This window comes from Zootoca vivipara, chromosome 6 (genome assembly GCF_963506605.1).
Source record: "Zootoca vivipara chromosome 6, rZooViv1.1, whole genome shotgun sequence".
NCBI lineage: Eukaryota > Metazoa > Chordata > Lepidosauria > Squamata > Lacertidae > Zootoca > Zootoca vivipara.
In genome coordinates, this window is record NC_083281.1 from 88453570 (window position 1) to 88468859 (window position 15290).

At 47.3% G+C, this 15290-nt stretch overlaps 1 protein-coding gene across 15 annotated transcripts in view; it reads left to right on the forward strand.

Moving 5' to 3' along the window:
* The first annotated feature begins 1045 nt into the window (after positions 1-1045).
* EIF4G3 (eukaryotic translation initiation factor 4 gamma 3) overlaps positions 1046-15290 on the forward strand; it is a 76175-nt gene continuing 61930 nt past the window's right edge. For 12 of the 15 annotated variants that reach the window (XM_060276295.1, XM_060276296.1, XM_035120756.2 and 9 more), the window contains exon 1: positions 1048-1830. In XM_060276295.1, the coding sequence (XP_060132278.1) occupies positions 1538-1830 (293 nt within the window). In that variant the 5' untranslated portion in view covers positions 1048-1537. Of the gene's footprint in view, positions 1831-13683; positions 14551-15290 lie in introns of those variants that run through there. The other 3 variants (XM_060276304.1, XM_060276305.1, XR_009557820.1) reach the window with 2 other exon arrangements.

A 15290-nucleotide genomic window follows, 5' to 3' on the forward strand; every position in this document is an offset into this window, starting at 1 on the left:
TAGAGGATGTAGAGTTAGTTATCTCCTCAGGAGGAGTCGTATAACTCATTTATCTGATGAAAATAGGCATGGGCGTACCCAGTGCGGGGCAGGGGGGCAGCTGCCCCCTAGAAGCAGGGCTGGTGCACGAGAGTGGCACTGCCGGCGGGCAGAGGCGGAGCACAGCCCGGCGGAGCGCGAGTTCGGCATTCCCACCCGCCGCGCCCTCCCTCCAGCTCCCCGTCGCGCCCTTCAGCAAGCGCAGCAGGGAACCAGAGTGCGACGGGAAGCTGGAGGGCGCGGCGGGCAGGAACGCCGAACTCGCGCTCTGCTGGGCTGTGCTCCTCCTCCTCCGCCTGCCTCTGGAGACTCCCCCGCTGCCGTTGATCCCCCAGCCGGCGGCCCCCTCATCCGGCAGCCATCGCGCTTCGGCTCCGGCCTACCCCACGCACTTCCTCCCTTCCCTTCCCTCCCGTGCCTTGGCCCCCTCCCCTAGTTTTGATCCTGGATACGCCCCTGAAAATAGGGATGCCTGACCTAAGGCAAAGTGGGACATTCCAGGATTAAATCAGAAACTGGGATGGCTTCTGTAATTCAACTACTGCCTATGGAAATTAGGGACACTTGGAGGGTCTGTAATAATAATAATAATAATAATAATAATAATAATAATAATAATAATAATAGTGGTGGCGGCAGCGGCAGCAAAAAATAAAGTAAAGTAATAAAATACAATAAAATAAAAGGCATGCAGCTCTGCTGCATGGGTAGGAGTCTGGACCTGCCCTAAAGTGCTGCCTTTAGCTGGTACCACCGAGGGATGGACGCCTCCAAAGCAGAGAGGCTGGCGAGGAGGCGCCGGCTTTCCGAACCCTCCCGAGCAGCCGAAGTGGCTCGGCGCGAGAGGGCGAGCGAGGTACGAACAGAGCGGCCGGAGTCGGCTTCCCCGAAGATACTCGGAAGCCTACAGCGCGCGGGCGCCTCCCCCTCCCCCCCCCCAGCGCGACCCGCGACGCTGCTGTGGCAGCCGGAGGAGCCGAGCGCTTCCGGAACTTGCCGAGCAGCCGAGCGCCCTCCTTCGTCGCCCGTCGTCGTCCTGCCGGACTGCTGGAGGCGGCCGCCAGCGCCATGTTGGATGCTCCGCTCCGTCCGTGAGGAGAATCCACCGGCATCGCCCGCCCGACACCCGTCCGACGCCCGGGAGCCGCTCCGCCAGGGCCAGGGGCACCGAGACCCGCCGAGGGCGGCGGCCCTATGAGCGGCGGCGCGGCCTGAGCGGCCCCCGCCCGTCCCTTCGCCAGCCGAGAAGGCAGGCAAGCAGCCGCAGGAACCGGCCGGGCAAAGAAGAGCAGCGGCGGCGGGAGGCGGCGGCGGCGGCAGCACTTGAGGGAGGCGGCGGCGGCGGGAGCAGGCCGGCCGCGTTGTCACGGAGACCGGCCGGGGGTGCTGGCCCGCCGGGCTGCCCCCGCCGCCGCCGCCGCCCCGCCGCTCCCCGCCCCCTCAGGCAGCGGCGGCGGCCGCCCCGCCGCCGCCGGCCTGGTGGTGGCTCCGCTTGGCCATGAGCTTACCGCAGAAGGCGGCCCTCAAGCCCGGCGCGGCGGTGGCAGCGGCGGGAGCGGCCACGACCACGGGGACCCCCTCTGGTGGAGGGGTAGGGCCCGGAGGGCCGCCGCCTCCCGCTGCTGCTCCTGCCCCGCCGCCGCCTCCAGCAGCAGCGGTAGCAACCGGGCCACCGCCACCGCCGCCGTCCCCTGCTGCAGCCGCCGCCGCCGCTGCACCGGCTGTAGGAGCGGCGACGGCGCCTCCTCACCCCGCCAGCATCAGGGCTCTCCAGACACAGCCGCCCCAGCAGTATCCTTTGGCACCCAAGGAGGGGCATGCATCGCTTCTCCATCCATCCGTCCACCCCCCCCCCCAATGAGGGGCACGCGTGTAGCCAGGAGGAACGTGTGGACTTAGGAGGGTGGAATACCTGTATGTCAGTCATGTAAAAACGAGTCCACTAGTCTGGAGAATTGTCTGAATATATGGTGTCCTCTCTCTAGGAATGTGTGGATTTATGAGGGGACAAAAAGGGGCAGGTGTGTAATCTTTTGAGGAACCCGTGTATAGCCAGGAGGACTTGGCCGTCTGTGGGGGAATGTGTGCATTTAGGAACTTGGAAGCGAGGAACGTGTGTAGCCTGTGTGTGTGTGTATGCTTCATATATGGAGAGCTTGAACTTATTTTGTGTAGATGGAAGGAAAAAAGGAACAGGAGCATCTCTAAGGGGACGTCAAGGAGCAGCTTCTAAAGATGGGTGAGTGTGCAGGGGAAAGAAAAGGGGGCCCTAGAGAGAATGTAGGGGGAAGGAGATTGGAATAAGGTGTGGGGAGGTCAGATCTCTTCCCTTAAGGATGAAGGCAGCATGGAGTGGTTTGTGTATGTCAGGGGTTAGGTGGGGAGGATGGGAGCTGTCCATCCACAGTTTCAGGATGAATGTGTGTGTGTACCTCAGAGGTGAACTCTGGGAAGGAGCAGGACCCAAACTTGTGTAGGCAAGAGGACAAACCTCTTCTGTACCGGAGGCCCCTCAGCATATGAAATATGAGTGGTGGGGGGTGATATTACACATGACCACCCTCTTTATTTCTCTGTTAGAAAGGAGGATCCCCTCCCACACACTCTTGCCTGGCTGAGCCTCTCAGTGAAAGGGCCAGCATTTTGTATGTTCAAACAAAAAACAGGAAAAACAAATGTTGTCATACAGGGCTAGGGCAGCTGTACAGTAGTACAGTTTCTCTTTCACTTTGTAAGAAAAGGAAGGGCTCTGTGCCTAGAGAGGAGGCGAGTTTTGGGCATGGCTCTTTCTCCAGAAGAGGATCCAAGAGGGTTGGCTTGGAGGGGAAAGTATCCTTGCTTTGTTTTTGAGGGAGACCAGTGTATGTGTGTGTGTGTTTTACAACAGGAAGGGGAGGTGATGGATGGTGGGTGGGTGGAAAGGGAATCCACCTGCCAGGAGTTGGGCCTGGTGCCTCTGTGTTTGTGCTGTGATACTCCCTTTTAACTCTGAAGAAGACACACATACTTCAGGGTCTCCTATTTTATTTGCAGAGAGTTTGTTATTCTTTGCACTTGCCAAAAAAGTGCAACTGTAAATGTTGTTCCCCAAGTGTGCTTATGCTGAGATTAAGACCACAGTCCTATGGAATTTAGTGGTACATACTTCTGAGTGTAGGCATGCATGGGATTGGGTTAAAAGTCTGCTTTCTTGGTTTTAAATAAAAATTTGTTTGATGTAAACTATGAGCAGATTTTTCAATTTTGTTCTTTGATTATGAATGTGAAGCTAGGATAGAAATTTTTTTAGGCATTGTCCTCTGTAAAAGCTAGTTTTGGTGGGTTGGTGTTGTTAAGTTTATATAAAATGTGTCCATTGAAATGACGGCCCTTAGGAAAGAGCATTCTTAACATAAAATGTGTTTAATATTTGCTGCTAGGACAGGAGTCTTATGAGGTAAATACTGTATTGCAGGAATCAGTTGAAAAGTGTGTGTATTAGAAAGGAAGGTATATAAATGAGAAATGGGTATGCAATAGAAACAGCATATTAGCCTCTGCATAGAAGGATTTGTATGCATGTGTTAAAGGAGAGGTTTTTTGGTAGACCAGTGAAATTAGATCTCTGGGAATATCAAAATATTTGATGAATTGGAGAAAACCTCATCCTCTGGATTAATGCCTGTGGATGGTGTCCAGAAGTGCTGGTTTTGCTTTGTCAGCAAGGTCAGCTGATGGTTCATAACAAAAGCAGATTTTCTCTTTATTGTAGGGACAGACTGTAACAGCTGTGAGATATTTACCTAGAACTTACTTCCGTTTCTGGCTTATCTACTGCTGGTTGAGGTAGGCATGTCAGACCTTATTAAAACCTGTAAAATCTGTTGGCTTGTTTAATTGGACTTTTTCTGAGGATGGTGCTGATTGTCAATTGAATTTTAATTCACAGAGTTCTTCAGATTCTTGTGTGGTACATATATAGTTTTACCAGTTCTCTGGTATTACTGGACAAATTGTAATACAGTATGTGGAAACTTATTTAAAAGACCACATAGAGTAGCACTTGCCTTAAGTGTTGCTGCTTTGAGTTAAATCAGGGCAGGTTTCTTAGTTTTGAGTGCCTTGCCAAGGATTATAGTGGGAGTTTTGGCCTCCCTCAAGCAATTGAAGTGTACCCTGGGTTTGTTTTTGTCCAATTTCTACTGGATTTTGTGAGGGCACTTTGTGGCTGGAATGCAACACCTTTATGCCCAATAGCTAGTTAGCTTCTGCTTTCCTGGCTCTAGGGATGAAGCATGAACACACTAAACTTTCCAAAACCACTATTTTCTTGTAGTAAGTAAAGTATCAAAAGTGCATTTTAATTTTCCAACCTCGTTGAATGTCAGCTTAGTGTGACTGGGGAAGCTGGCCCTATGCTTTGCTGGAAAATGCTTTCACTTGTAGTAATTTTTAACCCCTAGCTCAGCTGTGCCCTCCATCCACGCATGTGTCATTGAAAGAAAAGGAGACTGGGTGCTTTTCTGGTCATTTAAAGAGGTGGCAGGTTTGTGTAAAGAAACCCCTTGGAAGTGCAGTAGTTGCAAAGTATAGTTGAAACCTTTAAGAACAGGATATATATTGTAAGAGGTAGCTGCTAAAATATTACATATACATGTATATATAAAGTAGCTCAGTTTTGGGAAGGGCCTCAGCTCAATGGTACTGTAGAGCATCTGCTTTGCATGCATAAGGCCCAAGGTTCAATCCCCAGTGGCATCTCCAGATAGGATTGAAAAAGATTCTCTGCCTGAACCCCTAGAGACAAGTGCTAGAAATTTGCTGGGTGCCAGGTGCATTTTCCGACTTAGTGTGGGTCCAATTGTGACCTTGTGCAAGATCTCTGGATGCCAGGTTGGTGACCGACAATCTCCATCGGACTGGCCCCTCCAGCTTTCCTAAGCAGGTTAGCAGAAGAGCTTATTTACAGCAATTTTTATTCCATCTTTTCCCCTAAGGAGTACCCCCCCCCCTTCCTCAGTTAATTCCTGGAACGACCCAATGAGGTAGGTTAAGAGGCTGTGACTGGCCCAAGGTCACCCAGTGAGCTTCATGACTGAATGGGGATTTGAACCCTGATCTCCCAGGTCCTAGTCCGACACTCTAAACCGCTACACTGCACTGGCTTCCTAGAGTACTTCTGCTATGGGGCAGGTGTATAAATTAAGTAGGTAAATAAATATGGGGAAAGGAAAATGTCACTTAGGGATGTGAACTATTTTCCTTGAATAATTTGTTTTATTTTGGATTTTTTAATTTGATGTTTTAATGTGTTGTAAAGTGCATTGAGGTTTTTTTCTTTAAAATATAAAGTGGTATAGAAATGCAATGAATAATAATTACTATCATAACAATAAAAATATAATAATAAGCACCACTGGGGCGGGGGAATGGCGCTTAGACATTCCGTTGTGGCAACTGCAACCTAGAGTTAAAGTGCTGTTTGGCAATAAGGTTATCACTTAGAGCTTCTGAAGTTTCTGCCTTAATGTTGAAAGAAGCTGATTTGAGTTGATGTGATTTGACTCGTGAACGAAAATACAAATATCAGTGTTTGCTCTGTTGTCAGTGTGCTGTTAACCTCTAGGTTAGATTACTGCAACAAGTTATACATGGGGCTATTGCTGAAGACAGTTCAAAAAAGTCAGCTTGTGCAGAATTCAGTGGCCAGGTTCCTTACCAGGGCAAGACAGTTTGAACATGTAACACAAATCCTGATCCGACTACACTGGCTGCCAATTCGTTTCCAGGCCCAATTCAAAGTGCTGGTTTTCACCTATAAAGCCTTAAACGGCTCAGGACCAACATTGTGTCCTCTAAATGTTGCTAGACTACAACTCTCATCATCCTTGATGGTTAAAATGCTTGCTGCTGGAGCTGCTTGGAGTTAGAATCCAATGACATTTGAATGCTCCCCTGCTTTAGAAGCAGATAATCCATATATAAAAATGAAGGACCTGGAAAAAGAAAGAAGCAAGTGGTCCCTGGCACAAGCCCCATCTCTAACCCCCAGTGCCAAAACAGTTGCCCACCCCTGCATTGGGGTGGTTGGATATTGGGAAAATAAATGCCAATGCAAAAAAAAAAAGCCAATGCAAATCTGGGCTGCATCAATAGGAGTATAGCATCTAGATCAAGGGAACTAATAGTACCACTGTATTCTGCTCTGGTCAGACCTCACCTGGAGTACTGTGTCTAGTTCTGGGCACCACAGCTCAAGAAGGATACAGACAAGCTGGAACGTGTCCAGAGGAGGGCAACCAAAATGGTCAAAGGCCTGGAGAACAGAAGGTTAAGGGGTGATATGATAGCCATGTTCAAATATATAAAAGGATGTCATATAGAGGAGGGAGAAATATTGTTTTCTGCTGCTCCAGAGAAGCGGACACGGAGCAATGGATTCAAACTACAAGAAAGAAGATTCCACCGAAACATTAGGAAGAACTTCCTGACAGTAAGAGCTGTTCGGCAGTGGAATTTGCTACCAAGGAGTGTGGTGGAGTCTCCTTCTTTGGAGGTCTTTAAGCGGAGGCTTGGCAGGCATATGTCAAGAATGCTTTGATGGTGTTTCCTGCTTGGCAGGGGGTTGGACTGGATGGCCCTTGTGGTCTCTTCCAACTCTATGATTCTATGAAATGTCTTGCAGGACAGGTGAGCTTTGAAAACTTACATGAGATGTGACCTTTAAGGGCCTTTTGATGTGTATTGAACTTGTGTATCAGGAAAAGAATCTGCTCAATGTTATCTCCTGTTCCTTCCAGGCAATTCAAAGGTTACCCCCTTTGAGCTTTTGGATTCCATTTAAATCTTTGTGTTTAGAGACTGCCGAGTGCATGCAAAATGATACCTGATGGACCTTAGGCAGCAACAGTTAGTTAACAGGTACAGGGTCTTAGTTGAGGCATAGCTCCAAGTTACGGTTTGTGATAGTCAAGTTTCAAACCCAAAGGATGGTTAGGTTCTAAGCATGTAACATATGTGCTTTCTGCTTTGCTATTAATGGGTGGGTGTGCCACCCTATGTCTTGCTATAACTGCCTTGGTAGCGTTAATGAAAGGAACTTCTGCCCTGCAAAGCTTATGAAGCAAACCCTCTGGAAGTTCTTATCTTCTTGCACATTTTGTCGCGTGCTTTCCTCTTGGCCCTGAGCTCCTTCATACATTAGTTTGTCAGACTCATAAGGGACCTTAAATACCCATAATGGGAGTGATGAAACCACACAGGGTTGTTGTTTTTTGTCCTCTTGCAGTGCCCTGTGGTTGTGTTGTGATGTTCTTCCTCACTGCTACACAAATATAGTCTTGTCTGATGTGATTACCTTCATTCTAAAGCAAAATGGTGTGTTAGTTTAACTCTTCAAGGGATAGTTCTAGCTTGGTTGGTCAGGAAACATCTAGTTGGGAGGTTGCCTGTAATAAAAAAGTACAGATGTGCATGGACAATGGATCTGCAGGAGTTGTTTTACCTTCCAGTCTTCCATTATAGCTTAATGTCTGTGCAAGAGCGAATGAGAATTGGAGAAGGAATGTAGCAGTATATCACTGATTTATCAGCTGTAAGGAGACACTAGTTATGGGTCTACCTGTCACTTCCTATTTCCCTATCACCTATTGTGGCCCCCAAGAATTATTTACTAGGAGAGTGGCAGTCCACCTGTATTTTTTTCATCATCTGTTCACACACCTTCAGCTGTAGCTTGGGGATTCCTATTTTTCATATTCTTAATTGATGGTGCTGAATGTGGTTTCCGCATGCTTTCTCTCTGCTAGATGCTAGGAATGGCTACTAGCCACAATGTCTTATGTTCTCCTTCCATTGTCAGAAGCAGTAGGCTCCTGAATCCCAGTTGCTGGAAATCACAAGTGGGGAGGGTGCTGCTGTTGTGCTCAGGTCCTGCTTGTGGGCTTCCCTTTGGGGAATCTGGTTGGCCTCTCTTGAGAACGGGGCTGGACCAGGAGAGCCCCTTTTGGCTTGACCCAGCTGCATGGCTATCTTTAATGTTCTTATGCTGAAAGTGAGCAGCAGAGCAACTCAGAAGAAAACTTCACCTGAAGAAAAATGGCAAGAACACTGCGAGATGGAAGTTATCGCCACTTGCTCACATCCCATCCCCATGCTCAACATGTCAGTTGCAGCATGGTTGTCTTCAGCATAGACTCTGATCTGGAAAGCATCTGTAATTCTGTGGCCATCTGGCTTGGGCAGAAATAGAAGATACATTGTCACAGAGTACCAGAGACCATTTGGTTGTTCCCCTGATTTAGTGGTTGAGGATTTGATGTCATTTTTCTTTTCTTTTCTTTTGCAGTGCTTCTGCATTTGCCAGTAGCAGGAGTACTAATGGAACTTCAGCCATATTGTAAAGATGTGCCTCTGGGAATAAGAGTTGTACCTTTCTCTCCCCGCTCACTTATTGGGAAGACCTCATGGTTAGAGAGGAAGGATTCTTTCTGAGAATTAAATTCTTCAATTTGAGGTGGTTTTTGTATGTTTGGGAGAGCCAAGGTTTTGCATTCCCAAATAAGCAACTGCTCTGTTAACCCAAAGCTTAGGCTCAGACTTCAGCTTTGAGAAACTGATCCTGTAAACAGTGGCTGCATTGCTAAATCATTTCCTTCTGGGCATGATCCATGTGAGCTTACATGTTCTTCCCATGGATCTGTATTAATGACTTATTTGGAAAGAAAAGCAGGGTTGGAGAAGCCCTCTTTCGCTATAGCACTAAATATCTGGGGTGCATTTTGAGCACAATCTTACCCTCTTCTGACATTTTTTCTCATTATTATTCCTACTGCTGCTATTTAGATTTATATAAAAAAACTTCACAGCCATATGCTACCAAAGCAGTGTAAAGTAAGATAAAACAAGATGAAATACAAAAGAGACAGATGCAAACTAAAAACAGTAAAGCTGTTTCTACAGTTGGACAAATACTGTTCTATAAAATGGCTGTGCCACACTTCAGGGAAAGCCTTCTTAAGCAAAGATGTCTATAGTAGCTCCCTAAGTATCAAGGTGCTCAGTGCCTGTTCAGTTTCAGTTGGTATTCAAACATTTGGTTGAATATACAGTACAGTAATTTCCTGGACCAGTGTTAGAAACTCAGATATATAAGCTAATTGGCAAATGGCGTCTTAACTCTAGGTTGCGGGTGCCACAACGGAATGTCTAGGTGCCATTTTTTCCCTAGTGGTGCTTATTTTTATGTTTTTTGTTGTTATTCATTTCATTTCTATACTGCTTTATATTTTAAAGAAAAAAACCTCAAAGCAGTTTACAATACATTAAAACAGCATATAAAACAATCCGGAATAAAATTCAAGCTTCAAGGAAAATAGTTCAGATCTGAGTGAACTATTCTCTGAGTGACATTTTGCTTTCCCCATATTTGTTTACCTACCTGCCCAATAGCAGAAGTACTCTAGGAAGCCAGTGTGGTGTAGCAGTTAGAATGTTGGACTAGGACCTGGGAGATCAGGGTTCAAATCTCCACTCAGTCATGAAGCTCACTGGATGACCTTGGGCTAGTCACAGCCTCTTAACCTACCTCACAGGGTCATTGTAGGGATTAATGGGGGTGGGGTGGGAGTGAACCATGTGCTTACTGGAGAAAGGGATAGGATATAAATGCAGCGAATAAGCTCTTCTGCTTACCTGCTTAAGAAAGCTGGAGGGGTAAGCCAGATGGAGATGTCAGTCGCCAACCTGGCGTCCAGAGATCTCACGTGGTTGCAGTTGGGCCCACAACAGTTGCAAAATGTGCCTAGTGCCCGGTGAATTTCTAATAAGGAGGGCAAAGTGGGATTTAAACTGTAATCTGAATCTTAGGGTTAGGGTAGTAGACTGGACTTGCATCTAAAAAGTAAGTTTTGGGACCCCTGGTTCATAAGCAAAAGTGGAAGGGAAACCATGTTGGACAAAGCAGCAGTGGAGCATGTGAACCTGGAGGTCACTAAACTATTGCTTGGCATGAAGTCCAGATGTGGCCAATAGATGTTTACAACTGCTGTTGAAGCCACAAGGCTCTGCCTTGAAATGAACTGTAGTCATATTCGTAACTGGCTTTGCCTAGCATTCTCCTGTATTTTAAGACCCAGGACAATGGGGAACTTACTATTTTAGGTTTCATTATCATTCTTAACTGAAGGTGTTAGTGGTGGGGTCATGAAGAGAAATTGTGGGGTGAATTCATAACATAGCTGTCAACTTTCGGACGGTATATCTAACAATCCAGGATAGCAGTGGGAAACTGCGCTGGAATAAGGGAATTTCCAGCAAAAAAAGGGAAAGTTGACAGCTGTGGCTTGGAATAAGGGAGTTTCCCGCAAAAAAAGGGAGGGTTGACAGCTATGATTCATAACCTTAAGCTCCTCTTAGGATGGCCTGGGGTTAAGCCTTTCTTGGCTGTGAACAGAGCCCCTGGAATGCAGTCAAATAATTGCAGGGACCTGGTTTTTTAAATGGTACCCGTGGGCGTGAATGCTAATCAGAAGAAACTAGACTTCCATGTTGCCTTTTGACATTATTTTGAAGCTATTTCTTTGCGCTATAAGGACTGGGTTTATGTGGTGACACTCTGCGATCTCAATGTTTTGTTGTTTAAAGTGTTCTGGTCAGACTCAGTCTCCGTTAACACCACAATTTTCTTCTAAATGGCACTTAACTCTTGGGGTCTTGCATTATGTATTTTAACAAATCTCTCCAGAAGGAGATGAAGAAAAAGTTCCCAGGTTATGAAGAAAAGGTCAGGATTGTACATTTCCTGTCACTTGCTTTCCTTACCTTTCACTTTGTGGCTTGATGCAGGATAGGGCGTTCTGTTCCTGGAATGCGAGCTCCTTAGCGGAACAAGAGCAAAATGTGTTGGTTCTATCAAGCTGTGCTTGTGAGTGGACAATGCCTGCATTTCTGGCTGCTTGGGAGGCCCTGTGATGCTCATGCAAGAGTCCTTTTCTGCCTGGCAGCTGAGGAGATGTCCCCTGAAGAGCTGGCCAAGTGGGTCTCCCTCCCTGCCTCCCCTCCCTTCCTCCCTCATTCTCTTTCTGCTCTGTGCTCTGCCATTCAAAAGACTGGCATTGACCAGGGAGACAAAGAGTTCTTTCAGGCCCTGAGCTTTTGTTAATGCTCCCAAGTTTCCCTTCCCTGCTCCCTCCTCTGATTGTTAATGAATGTTGCACAGTTGTAGCAAGAGTCGAGTATATTCCATTCATATTTCTGCATCCTTCTGGAGAGGAAACAGTGCTCCTGAACAGATATTTGGCTGATCTCACTATAACCAGGTCTATTCCCTGATCAGTAGTAAACCTCTCCACGGAGGCAAGGTGCTTGCTGGTTTAAGTGACTTCCACTGGACAATGTGCATCTGCCCTTTCAGAATGGATGATGGGCTTGAAAAGCTGTCATTTTAATTTTGGGGGGTTTAAAACCCACCCCATCCCAGGGCTTCATGGTAGCTGAGGAGTGACACTCCTTTGAGCTTTTGTATCACAAGCCTCCAGTCTGCCAGACTTGAATGGCAACTATCTCCACAAGCAGTGCTAGGATCTTCTAAGTCATTCTGGTAGGTCTGCTCCTTGTAGGCTTTTGCAGTACTCTGATCATACTAGTTTGGATTGCCAAAAGCAACACAATTTCAAATTCGTGTGTGTGTGTGTTGAGTTCCCATGTGTGTAGCTTACCATTTTTTGCTACTGTCCCTCTCTTCTTTGTCCTCAAGTAACAGATTGCTGGTGAGTCAGCAACTAGCCCTAATGGATATGCTTTACCTCCACTCTTAGAGGCAGCATGTCTCTGAATACCATTTGCTAGGAATCTCAAGTGGGGAGACTGTTGCTGTTGTGTTAAGGTCTTGCTTGCGGGCTTCCCATTGCAGTATCTGGTAGGGGACAGGATGCTTGATCGTTTGCTGGCCCAATCTACCAGGCTGTTATATTCCTGTGGAAGAATGCAGGGGCATGAATGATGACACCATCCATCAGTTTAATAATTAATTTTTTGCATCTAATTAATAAACAGTACTAGAATGTAGTTTGATCTTTTATGGCTGGCAGGTATTTAATGACTAGAAATGATTACTATGTGAAAAAGAGTCCACTTTCTGCAAGGTGCCATCTCTTTTTGAATTCCCTGGTATAGAAATGAAATATCTTGTGCACAATCCAGGAAGTGAATTTAGCATGGTATTCTGGGCATGGCAAGCCTTATTAAGCAGGTGTGTGCCTGTTTTAAGCAAGAACTCTCCTATCTGTTAACAAAATATGTTTCTCCCAGGCGTCATCTGAAGTAACATAGGATTAGTGCAGGGGAGGTGCTGTTTGAAAGTGTAGCTGGGCCAGGTTCGAGGTTCTGGTTCTAGTATATAAAGCTCTTGACAACTTAGGCCCACAATACCTTAAGGACTGCCTTGCCCTATACACCCCAGGTTGGTCACTGAGATCATCTGGAATAATGCTGTTAGTGGTCCCCCATAGACCAGAAGCATGACTCATGACAGCAAGAAGCTGTCTCTTCAGTATTGTGGGCTGAGCTCGGTGTAACTCCCTCCCAATAGAAGTCAAGACAGACACTGTCCCTGCTGTGTTTCTGGTGCCTGGTTAAAACTATTTTAATTTAAGAGGGCTTGCATCATCCGTTCCTTCTCTGGTGTTTTAACATATTTGTTTAAATTCTCAGGTTTTTAAAATTCTGATATTTAATGTAGGTAAGCCCCAATATTTTCTAGTGTGAGGTGAACGGTTGGTAGTGGGAAGCTGGAAGTCCTCCTTCTTGCACTGACTCAAATGTTTACCCACCCCTCTGTCTGGTATGCTCCAGCAATTGCATTTCTCAGTTTACACTGGGAAAACCCCAGTTTTAGAAGCTGCTTTTGTGATAATGCATTAAAATCCCTAAAAAGGGGCATATTGCTTTTGCAGTATCCTGAGGTGCCCTTCACACATTGTAATAGCTCTTTGAGAGCCACTTTTCTGTGGGTTCATCCTATCTCATGTGGCACCAGTGGGGAAGAAGATAGGTAGCTTTTCCCCTCCTTGTTGCTAGAAAGATTCTTTCCACATGTTTCCCACACCCCCAGATAGTGCTTTGCCACCCCCTTTTTCTGGTGCCGCCGCTACATCTCATGGCGCTGCTGAAATGTTTATAAAGACCTGCAGCCAAGTAGGTGATTGTAGCCACTTGAGTCTGTGCTGCCTGGTCAGATCAGGGGTGGTCACCTGACAACAGGGGTCTGTGTAGCTAGCCTTCCGCCTCCCCCCACCTCCCTTTGGTTGTAGGCCTGCTGGGTCCTGAACCTCTGGAACAGGAATCGGCAACCTCCGGCCCATGGGCCAGATACGGCCCATGGAGGCCGTTTATCCGGCCCACGGGCCGCTCGTGAACCGAGCTGCCTGCTTGGCAAGTCCCCCGCGCGCTGCAGTAAACCGGCGCAGCATGGTGCGGGGACTCGCCGAGCAGCGCCGGAAATCACGTCTACGCAGCCGCAGAAGTGATTTCTGGCACTGCGGACATTTTGGAAATGGGCAGCCAGCACCAGAAATAGCTTCTGCGCAGCTGTGGACATGCGCAGAAGCGATTTCTGGTGCTGCGCTGCCCATTTCCAAAATGTCCGCAGCGCCAGAAATCGCTTCTGCACATGTCCACGGGTGTGCAGAAGCGATTTCCAGTGCTGGCTGCTCATTTCCAAAATGTCTGCAGCGCCACCGGCAATCGCTTCTGCGCCTGTGTGGCCCATGGACGATAGTCCGTGGGACTCCTCCGGCCCACAGGCAGAAAAGGTTGCCGATGCCTGCTCTGGAAAAACAGCTCCAGCTGCTGCTGCATTGTAACAGGTATCTGAGCTCCACTTTCTTTGAGAGATTGCTAAATGTATTCTAAATTTCTCAGTGAAGGCACTTCCTGCCTTAAATTAAAAAGCTTAACTGTGGGTTGTTTGTCTTCATAGTTTGATTATTAACCTTGCCAGTGTTTGTAGCCTGGAAATTGATCCAAGGAGCAGAGAAAGAAGGAAGTTGGTCAGTGCCGAGGCTGCTTTGTATGTAATGCAAGTTCATGCAAGGGGAATACGAAACAGGAGCAGTGCTTGACCGCAGGGGAAAGAGGCTGTTTTGTTCAGCCCATTTCTTGACTTCCTAATAAATAGTGTACATTAAGTGAGGATCATGTAACCTGGATTTCAAAATACAGGACACGTGCTCTGCTCTGTCACTGCCCTGTTTTTTTGTGATGTGATGCGTCACATGGTGGGCTCCTTATTTTTAAGGCATGTGCCTTGTTTGTCGGCTCCAGTTACTGTTTCTTGATGATCAGAAGGCAGCCGGTCAACCGGTCGCTCGGTCAGAAAGGGACTCCCTTACCAGGGACTGGCATGGAACTTTCTAATTCAACTCACCATTGTGTGGGATTGTATTTGAGAACCTCATGAGGTGAGCCTGGGATTCTGTTCTCGGATTTCTTCCAAACGCACAGCCTGAAGGTCGCCAGTGCAATGTGTATGAGGTGAGTTGGCTTGAATCTTTGCTGTCTGGGGCTGATGGGCATGGTCTTATTAAAACAGCTGAAAGGCACCCGGTTCAGAAAGGCTGCCGTATGGTTGTGCTCACTCTGCTTCTCTTTGATTATTATATCCTGCTTTGTCTTTAAATTTTGGACTGTGTAGGGTTAAGGCTCCACATTCTTTGGCAACTTCAGATATGTAAATTGGAAAGACAAAGGGGTGGCACTGCTGTTGCTATCCCAGCAGAGCTGGGAGATGTTTTGTACTGAAAAATGGCCACATTGCCCTCCTTCCATGTGGGTGGCATCTCAGTGCTCCACCTTAGTTAGTAACAGATGTTGCTGCCTAAAGCTTCTTGTAACTCCTGTCCACAAACAGGTAGAGGCCCATGTCCAAGCAGAGTTTGGAAGGGTTCCGTTGGCTGGGCTCCTGCAAAGTAGCCATGGCTAGGTGGCACTTCTGCCTCACTCTTGTCTGTTGCCCTGTGGCACTGGATGGCGCATGCAGCTGTGTAAACAAGCCAGAGCAGATTTTGGCTTGCAGTCAAGATCTCAGGGGTGTATTTTATTAGTCCAAGCCAGCATGCAGGAGGGGCGGGGGCAGAAGGGAAGTTCTGGCCCCTTGCCAGGTGAGGTTCGAATTGCAGTGGAGCTTTTGTGGAAATGTTGCATGTTCATACAGTGGTACCTCGGTTTATGAACACAATTGGTTCCGGGAGTCTGTTCATAAACTGAAGCGTTCA